The 10,451-nt window shown below is 35.0% G+C and overlaps 2 protein-coding genes across 5 annotated transcripts in view; one reads left to right on the top strand and one right to left on the bottom strand.

Annotated features, from left to right (window-relative positions):
* COCH (cochlin) overlaps positions 1-2,460 on the top strand; it is a 20,809-nt gene extending 18,349 nt beyond the window's left edge. Inside the window, exon 7 of the mRNA XM_019654272.1 lies at positions 1,930-2,460. Coding sequence (XP_019509817.1) covers positions 1,930-2,105 — 176 coding nt within the window. The 3' untranslated portion in view covers positions 2,106-2,460. The remainder of the gene's footprint in view (positions 1-1,929) is intronic.
* A 2,832-nt stretch (positions 2,461-5,292) lies between these two features.
* STRN3 (striatin 3) overlaps positions 5,293-10,451 on the bottom strand; it is a 107,140-nt gene continuing 101,981 nt past the window's right edge. For all 4 annotated transcript variants that reach the window (XM_019654279.1, XM_019654281.1, XM_019654280.1 and 1 more), the window contains 2 exons: positions 7,118-7,204; positions 5,293-7,037 (listed from right to left, as the gene is read on the bottom strand). In XM_019654279.1, the coding sequence (XP_019509824.1) occupies positions 6,868-7,037; positions 7,118-7,204 (257 nt within the window). In that variant the 3' untranslated portion in view covers positions 5,293-6,867. The remainder of the gene's footprint in view (positions 7,038-7,117; positions 7,205-10,451) is intronic.

The following is a 10,451-nucleotide window of genomic DNA, read 5'->3' as shown; positions in this document are numbered from 1 at the left end:
CAGACAAGTTGCTGTCCTTTTGTTCTTCAGTCTAGTTGTGGAGGACGTCGCTTCACTGGCCCATGTTGGTATTATCATTGTGCTCTTCCCGGCTGAGGCAGATCGGTTGCCGGCCACTGGATGGCCGCTCACGCCGGCTGCCAGCCACTCACGGTAGCATATGGCAGCCCATTACAGCCCCACTGGAGCCTACGCTGCCGCCAACTCAGGGCAGCCTAGCTCCAGGTTGAGCTGTTGTTCACCATCTTAGCTTAGAGGGCAGTGTCACTGGCCCTCATGTGGGATCTAAACCAGGCCCTGCTGCTCAAAGCCGGCATCCCAAGCAGCTCTTAACCAATGCCACTCGGCCAGCCCCAGCCTTCCATTTTTATACACTCTTCTGCACTTTCTTTTCCAGATTTCCTAAGGACTTAACCTTTTTCCTTTTGTATATTAGCACCTCTGCTAATGCACTTATATACTTTTCTAAATATTGTTTTTAAGTAGGAGAACTGATACTTGCAATTTAAATGATACATTGGCTTATTTTTGTACATTTGGCTTATTTTAAACGTCAGCAACCAACCTATGTTGAAGACCCGTTTGCTATCATACCCCTGAATTCAGTTATCATTAACAGGATTGGATTCAGGCTAAATAAAATGAATTAATCCAAATATATTTTTGTACATGATTAACTGAACTTCAGGAGGTTGGGTCACGCTCTTTTCATGAAAATTACCTTTAGTGATAGTGAAGTAAAAGTTAACAAAACCAGGAAACAGAGTAGGCTTCAGGGCTAGGTATAACTATACATACATAGTTTTCAAAATGCAATTATATACTGGGTGTGAGCTAAACAACCTGGGCTTGAAGGCAGAATTAAGAAAACTAAGGGGGAGGGAAGTTCTTGACCTTTTCTCTTTAGCCTGGGAGAGGGATTGGCTGGTGGTCATAATTGTTTCAAGTAGCTTTTACACCATCTATACCTGCTTCATTTATATCTGAAGCATTCACAACTCGGTATCAAATCCCACTAGAAGGGGGATGAAGACGTGGATGGGTGTAGCTGTTTCAGAAACTCAAAATGTTATGGGGCATTTCACCCAGTAGATTGATTGTAGTCTACACAAAGCATCTGCTAAACCACTACTTTTACAATTGGGACTGAAGTGAATCAAACTAATGTAATACCACCCTGAACAATACGTGTCAGAGTTAAAAGCCTTCTCTGGTAGCTCAAGGGAAGGCAGATGAAATGCCTCAGTGTAACCGAGACAATTCCAGCTTCATAGCTGTTTCTCTTTGGCTGTTTTTATCACCAGATTTTTGCCTTTGGGGTCAAGGCTGACAATTTCTGATACTGGTCAGTTTGCTTATATAACATATAAAGACTGAAATGGAAGTTACTATTCAGGGTAGTCACCCCTCTCCCAGACAGTGCAGCAGCCTTAGAAAACTTTCACGATTTATGTATCCCATCTTTTGTGCCGTTCTTTCTTCTTCTATTGTAATGGTGTATGACTCCAGTATAACACAGTAATTTTTATACAGTATAATACAATACAGATTGGCAGTATTGACCATTTCATTAAATATGTCTGCAGGGTTTTTTTTTAATCAGATCAAGTTTCTTTTTATTTCTGACAGTGTTAGATCATGAATGGGTATGGAACTTTATCAAAGTATTTTTTTGTCAGTGATCATATGATTTGTTAACATGGTAAGCTACACTGGTGGCAAAGCTTTGGTTTTGACCAAACTGTATAACCATTATCATCACAATAACTGTTAAAACCTACCCAACAATTTGGTACAGGAGATTTAGTTCAGACATTACTAGGCAGTTCTTTCTGCAACTATGTACCAATGTATGAAAAATATATACACGTAATTTTATATGTAAGCTGGAACTTGGTTTTAATTCACTTAAAAATATTTCCATTGTAGGTATCACCATCTTCTCCGTTGGTGTGGCTTGGGCACCTCTGGATGACCTGAAAGATATGGCCTCTAAGCCAAAGGAGGCACATGCTTTCTTCACAAGAGAATTCACAGGATTAGAACCAATTGTTTCTGATGTCATCAGAGGCATTTGTAGAGATTTCTTGGAGTCCCAGCAATAATGGTGACATTCTGACAACTGAAAGAAAACGTGCAAGGGAATATAATGTATGTTATATTCTAATACTGAAATCCTATAGAGCATATTAGGATCTGATACAAAACTATTAAAGATGCCAACAGCTGTAAGCAAATAAACATGCTACTACCTTTAAAGCTACTACCTTCTAATTACAATTTAGACTTAACTGTTCAAAACACTATGCTAAGGCTTCATAATCATGACCCTTAGAAACTCAGGAAAAAGGATATATTGTGGATTGAAATCTTAAAGAGTTCTATTGTAACATGCATATTAAATGTATATATATGCAAATTGCATAGCTCAATAAAATCGGATATTTAGACCAAAAGCAACATTCCTTCTCTAATCATTCTGTACTATAAGGAAAATGAAATAGAAAACAGCTTTTAGTTCAAATATAAATATCTTGACCCTAGATGTTGTCTTAAAACCAATCAACAATAGATATTTAGTATACTAAAGTTATAATTATGGATATGGAAGGGAATTAGGTATGATTTTGTAGTGTACAACTGAAATATCACACTGAACAAGACAGAACTGTCTGGCATTTTTCTATTTATATCCCTTTATGTGTAGATATACAGAGGGTGCCAAAAAATGTATAAACATTTTAAGAAAGGAAAACTGTATTAAAATTGTAATACTCAATATTACCAATAACAAAAGGAATACAAGTCACGTTTGACTTCTGCAATTGCAAGAGGTGCTCCAAGTGGTTGCCATCAGTGTGCAGACACTTCTGATTACGGCAAATTACTGCTGCTTGAGCAACGTTGACCAAAATGTCCACTTGTACATTTTTTTTGGCACCCCTGGTATTTGACTTGCACTCTAAGTCATCCATATACTAAAAAAAAAAAAAAGTTGGTAAATTTTTACTTACCATTTATAAACATTTAAAGAAAAGCACATATTCAAATAGCAGAGCTGCAGGAAAAAAGTTTTTGACTAAGCAATAAAACTAGTGATTACTATTCTAAGCTGCCTTTTATTTTTCCAAGTGTCTCTCCCCTCAGGCATGGTAAAAATTCTACATTCACTAATTCATGCAGAAGGACCAATCTGCTTTTTTCCTTAAAATCATGCAAGACTAAGTATATTTTTTCTTTCATTCAATTATTTATTGAATGCCTGCTGTTTTAGGCATTATACAGCCACTACCAGGTTAAATAAATGCTTCTGGTTACTTGGTTCAACAAAAACGTTTTATAATTAACATTATTTTTAGTTAACATGCTTATGAAGTTGATTCCTAAGTTGATCAGAATTCTATTAATGTAATTATCATTACCGCACCAAGAACTCTCCCCTCAGGTAGAGTTGCTCTGTCATGCCATCCTCTCTTCTCTAAAGATAGGGTGTGCAGGTGCATGAGGGAGAGGACAGGTCCTAGCTCCCATCACAAACTCACTGATCCTATCTGAATGGTTCACAACCAGTTGACCTGAAAAGGGTAACTGGTTGGATACTAGTTGGATATGAGTCTGACAATTTTAGTTTGTGTAAAAGGAATGAAAGGACTATGTATTGGAAAGGCATAACTGATATTGCCGTTGACACTAGATAAAAATTTGATAAAATGGGAGTATGAGAAGACAATAATCCCAATAAAAAGTGGCAAGTATGATGAATTCATGTAACAATTTTCATATAATTAAACAACTAAAATGGGTTCAACATGATTTTCCAATAGACCACAAATTCTCAGCTGAGAGTACCACTCCTTAAAAATTTAAACTTTAGTGAAAACCCAGCCTCTAATCAGTAGCCCTTTGAAAAATGCTTTTTCTTTAATTCTATAAAAGACAAAAGTTTTGAGGCATCTGAGGTAACCAGGGAAGCTATTACTTTGACTTAAAAAGTGATAGCAGTAATGAGCCCTTTATTAAGTTACTATTATTTGTAAGTAAACACAAGATCGAGTTAACAAATAAAAAGGAGTAAAAGGATTTTTAAAAAGATGTATTACAATCCAACTTTTGTAGGCATGCCTAAATTTCAAATATACTAGCTCATTTGTAACTTTTAATGCATTAAGTGAGTCGCTGGTCTTTGGTGCATAACTTTGAAATGAGAAAAGTACATGAATAACTAAAATATGAAAAAGGCAGAATATGATTATTGAGAAAGTCAACATATTAAAGTTTGTATATAAAAATATTCTTAAACTTTGTTTAAAGTACCACTTAATAGTCAAATAATCTCATAAATCTCAAATGAAAACACACAATGAAAACATTCTTGTTGTATCCTTTTAGTCTTTTTCCAAATGTTTAATATTGCAGCAAAAAAACAACCAAAGTAGGTAAAGAGAAAAAATAAACATATATACTAATTTTTATTCATTTGTTTTGATACATTCCAAAAGAGGTGAATGTTTTATGCATGCATTGCCATGATAATAATCACATTTCAGTTAGATAGTAATGCATTGGTTTAAAACAGCTGCCAGAAATACTAATAGCTTTGGAAAAACTTGTTCTTAAATTACTAAAAGAGAGAGAAAGACCGGGGTGCCCCTTTAATTTGTTCATTAAGTTGAATCTTCAGTTCAGAAAACAAAAAAATATTTTAAGAAAATTTCTTTAAAAGTTTCAGTGTTTCATCAGAAATGACAAACTGCCACTTGGATTTTTATGCTAGATGACAAAATTTCTCAATGTACACACACACGTAATTATTTTTTGCAGTAGGCATTGAAACAAAATTTTGCCACAAGTTTTCTTATGTTACCTTCTAATTCCATTTGCAATTCCCTTCAAAGAAAAAGGATGATACTACTTTGGTGAAGGAAAAAGTTGAGATATTAATACTTAACATTATTTTTAAGAATAACTTTTAATGAATGCAGTTTACCCTCTGTTGAACTTTTTTGTGGAAACATGTATGGCTAAATAAGAATGACAACACTACTAACTGAAATTCATATTTAATAAAGTAATAGGATGTTTAAAGAAATTATTTAAAATTGCATCTCTGGGGTTTTTTGGGTTATTTTGAATTATTTAACAAATTTATTTCAACAATTTTTTTTAATCCCTAAATACAATGAAATACTTAGAAAAGCATTCTGAATAGTGTTAAATTATTCTAATCTTATTAGAATATCAATAAGCAGTACAAAGTTTAAAAGAACAGCATAAAAATGAAGGACTCACTGAGAAATCATCATTTCCTAGTTTAATGATGGAGAGTGAAGTATTGCACTTTATTATTTAACACAAAATAATGTAGCCAACAGTAACATACAGGTACACAATTTAATATTTATTATATGCATTTTATATACATTATTTTGCAACAGCTGTATGTTTGCTATGTGGTACAATCTTAAAAATTTGCTGATTCATAGTTTGTAAAACAAAAACCTTACAAAACTCATCAAAACTCGCAAACTGATCAGAAAAGTTTTTTGGAAGACTAGAAAAAATATTTTATTGTCTTAATCATGCATTACACAAACAAAATCTTTAGTTACACCATAAAATTAAGCACATCTGAAAAAAAAAAAAAAACAGGGATAACTAGTCCAAACACAGCAGATTTCTGTATCCTGATTCAACTATTTTTGTATCCTATTTGTAATGTAAATAAAAATTTACTCCAAATATTTTTAAACAAGATAGTTTTGTTTGGAATCATGGTAAACCAAGATATGTATCTGGGGGGGGAATCACCTTGGTATGTAACTTAAACTATAAAATATTCCATTTTTAGTCTATTTTAGACTAATCAATGGTTCCAAAATAGATATACAGGTTTCTTTAACACATTAATAAAAGGATAAAAAGACCAACAAAAAGTGAAATAAATAATAGGCTATTAGCAAGATGGATAATCCTTGATAAATAAACTTGTAAATACAGTAAGATGTACAAAATATCACATAGTGATAGAATGCCAAGATTAGTTTTTTAAAATTTTTTTAAGAGTTCATTTGGAGTACTAAACCCCACTGTTTTCATTTTAATACACTTAATAGTCCCCGGTTTATGAAGACAATTATGTGATGAAGGTGATTTAGCATCTTATGGAGGACTTACTTAGCTGAGCTGTATTAGGCAAAAGAAGGAAAGAGTGTGGTTACACAGCAGCGGGTCAGTGAGATCTCTGTGTTTTAGGGTTGTATAATGCAGAAAACTTCAATACAATCTTGAGCACTGTTGTGACAGGCTAATATATAAAAAGACTTATAAAAACTAGAATTTTATCCAAACATTTTGTGCAACTAATGCTAAAATATTTTAAGTTAAATTTTCTTCTTTTTTTTTTTTTAAAGCAAAATAAGTTTAAAAGGGAATCTGTGGCATTCAACTGATAAACAGAAGATCACTAAGAGATGAAAAAACTACTCTTGGAGCTCACTTCCCCCCAACAAGAGCACCACATTCCTAACCCTAAGGCAGCACACAGAGTCCAAAATAAAAGTCCTTTTGCAAGATCAGACTCCACATTGGTTTAAAGACCTAAAAAAAACAGAAATACGCTCAGTTCATATCCAGTATAGGCCACAAATACTGGAGTCCTTTTATTCTGTCCCACAAAATACAGTAATTACAATTAAATTAATGAGCCTGACATTAAGATGTGATTTCCACCAATTGATGCCTGCCCTACATAGCCTTCACCAGGCAGATCACATGTAGTGTCATATCAGTAACCTTTTTTGATGGCAGTGATGCAGACCCTCTTTCTGTCCAAGCTAATCTGTAGTTATGATGCAAGCTTCTGTTGATTCACACAAATACTTTGGCAAGAGCATCAGCCCCTGCACTGGCAATATATGCTTTTGATGGATGGAAAGCAACATCATAAATTGATTCATCTAATTTCTTCCTATGTGCTGTTATTTCTTGCACACATGTCTTGCTGTCCAAATTCCACAATCTAATAGAACAGTCATGGCCTGCAAAAGAATAAATAAATTGTTACTGAGTAACAATTCTCTTATAAAGTTTGTGGGCAGTACAGGAAGTTCAGACTTACTTCCAGACATCAAATAGATTCCATTAGGATCTACTGCTAGGCTTGTAACAGCATCCAAATGAGCTACCATAGAATGGATCATTTTACCTAAATAAAACATAACAGAGAAAGTTAAGTTCTGGCAAACAGCTACTAACCTGAGAGATCTGAAACTAAAAAACAGCATCAACATAAGAGACAATAACTATAGCAAATTTTCTTATTGTGATAAAATATACCTAACAAAAGTTACCATTCTAACCATTTTAGAGGGTACAATTCAACGGCTTTCAGAACATTCACTGATGTGCAACCATCACCGTTAACTAGCTGAGAACATTTTCATGACCACAAAAGGAAACCCAAACCCACTAAGCAGTTACTCCTCTTTTCTCCTGTCGCCCAAGTCCCTAAGTAGTCACTAATCTGCTTTCTCTATGAATTGGCCTTTTCTGGATGCTTCATACAAATAAAATCATACAACATGTGGCTTTTTGTGTCACTTAGTATGTTTGCAAGGTTCATCCACCCTAATAAAATTTTAAAGAGAATTTTAATTCTAATGCAGAACTTTCCCAGTTACTTTTTAAAAGGACATCTGTGTGACATGAATTTGACAGTATTTGACAAGGGAAAACATAAATGACTATAGGGTTGCATCAAAAGCTTAAGATCATGTAAACTGGAATTAAAATGAAAATAGAATCTCATTAAGAGATGTAAAGATTATTTTATAGACAGGGTTGATGATAAATCTAGACTATATTCCTACCTAAAGATTTTAGTATTATCAAATTGATTTATCCTTTGAAATGCCAATCATTTTTTATATTAGAAACAAGAAAGGGGAGGAGGTGGGAGTATATTAGGGAAATTATTCTGAATTTCCCCACATAGTAACAAAAACACTATTCTGGAAAATGTAACAATGAATACCTTCACTGAAGATTTGACAAGCAAATGGGATTCAAGGCCAAGTAAAAATTAAAAAACAAGTTGTGAACACAAAGTTGTGTTACACAAATACTTTGGGGCAAGGGCATCAGCCTCTGCACTGGCAATATACGCTTTTGCTGAAGAGGAAGCAATATCATAAATTGATTTATCTCAGAAGGGAATAAAATAGGAAATACTAATACTTTAAAATGTCCTCCCCTTTTATTCAGCAATGAGTCTTTATTACTCAAATGCCTGGGCCACCCCTAATCGGAGATGGAGGCCTTCTCCAGAATTCCAGTTATATTCATTTGCCATGCTTCTGGTGCCCGGATGACATTCCACACTGGAACATCAACTAGACCTACTTTTTTTATTTGCTATGGGGCTAGAGCTGTTGACCTGACTACAAAACCACAACATAACCAAGTGTGTAAAAAGTTTCTCCCAAAACCATAAAAAGTCCTAGCAATTTCTCGCCATACTAACACTTACCAGTTGAGGACAAAATTAAAGTTTCTCATCATTTCAAACCACATTTGTCTGATTAACAGAATAATTTTAGAGATTCTTCTCTGCTTTCCTTGAGGAACAGAAAAATCATGCAACATACTATCTTTAATTGTTTATTCCAACATATTGATCTATTAGTTCTAGAATCCATTTATCTCAGAATTCTTATTTAAAAATGTAAAAAACCCAGAGTATGAAATGGTTGGCCTCCAGAATAATAATCTTAAAACATCAGGGGTTAAGTAACAACATCATTAGCTTCCCTAAAAAATGTCACATCTATGATGGTAACTCGTAATTCACAAATCTAGTTCTGAATTCCCTCCTGAGAATGATCCTGTATGTCCTAAATTTAACATGTCTTACACCAAAAAATGCTTTCATTCAAATAGCAGATCAACCCATTTCTTTAAGGGTGCTATAATTTTCCAAGTTTAACTCCCAACTCTCCTGCTTGTACACTAAACTAATCCTCACTGATATGTTAAGTCAATTTCGAGTCAACCCTTCTCCTCCACATACTTACTTCAAAATGTGGGAGGCTCCTCCCCGCCTTCATTGGACCATGTACAGAGAGGTGCATGCTGAACCAAGTTGGTTGCTGGGTTCCCACTGGTAACCACAGAAGTCACAGAGCTTCTGACCCCTCCCAAGAACTAAGACCCTCTACTTCAGCAACACTGACTTGTAACTTCTCATATTTAACCAATTTCACTTTGGCCCCATGTCTCCGCTGTCACCCTCCCCCCCCCTCCCCGACCAAGATTAATTCTTTCCTCCTATAACTGAAGAAGCAGAGGATGCATGCAGTCACCTGTTGTCCCCTCCCTGGCACCTTAAGCCCTTTGACTTAGGTAATCAGTATTGTGGATCCCTATGAAATGGAGAAGAAACAGGCTGATATAAAACATATAGACTCTAGAAGCAAACTGCATGGGTTTGAATCTCAACCCTTTGCATTTTCTCTCTTGTGTAACACTGTACAAATTTCTTAACTTCTTTTAAGCTTTTTATTTCAACTGTAAAATGAAAATAATAGTACTATATATACACCTTATAGAGTTATTAGAAGAGCAAATGTTAATATTATGTAAATCAAATAGAACAATGTCTCGCAGTAAGTAATATGCCATTAGTTTTTAAGCTACAAGAGGACAGGGCATGCCTTGTTTTCTTACCAAGCACTGAGAACTGTGCTAAGAATATGGCAGATACTCAGTAAGTTTTGCTGAATGAATGACTTCACAACCGATCCAGGATCTCTTCCCCCAAGTCTTCCAGGTCCCTCACCTGTACACCTTTTCTCCTAGACTCACTCACTAGCTAAGTCTCGTAGGCACAGTACATGCAACTAAAATTTGTGCCTCCACCAAAATTCTAAAAATCATGAACCCCAAAGACCTCTCTGAAACAAACAGAAATTGAAAATTTTAAATTCTTTAAAATCAAGGATCTCCCATATAGTACAACTTCAATAATCTTTCTAAACCAATTTTGCAAATCCCTGCTCAAATATTTTAAGTGGGTTTCACAGTGCAGAGCATAAACCAAAATCATTATTCTTAGTCTGGCTCTGAGAAGTCCTCCTCGGTAGATTGTTTTCCTCCTCCAAACTTACTTCTTTGGCTTGGTTTATTAAAAACTTCTGTGTCAGCCCAAGCTCCTACCACCATGCCTCTGAACAAAACAGGCCCTGACCTGAAATTTCTACTACCTTCCTCACTTAGAAAATATATCTTACCATTCCTTCAAGGCAAAGCTCAAACCCTCACTCTATGCAGACTCCTTCATCTAGCAGGGCTCCTCTTCCTGCATGTACGTATGAGTGCATGCACACACTACACACATCCTATTTCCCGCAGATGACAAAAGGAAGTCCCCAGGAAGCAGACAACCTACATCTTAT

Source organism: Hipposideros armiger, unplaced genomic scaffold, assembly GCF_001890085.2.
Source record: "Hipposideros armiger isolate ML-2016 unplaced genomic scaffold, ASM189008v1 scaffold_218, whole genome shotgun sequence".
NCBI lineage: Eukaryota > Metazoa > Chordata > Mammalia > Chiroptera > Hipposideridae > Hipposideros > Hipposideros armiger.
This window is presented reverse-complemented; position numbering and strand designations above follow the sequence as displayed.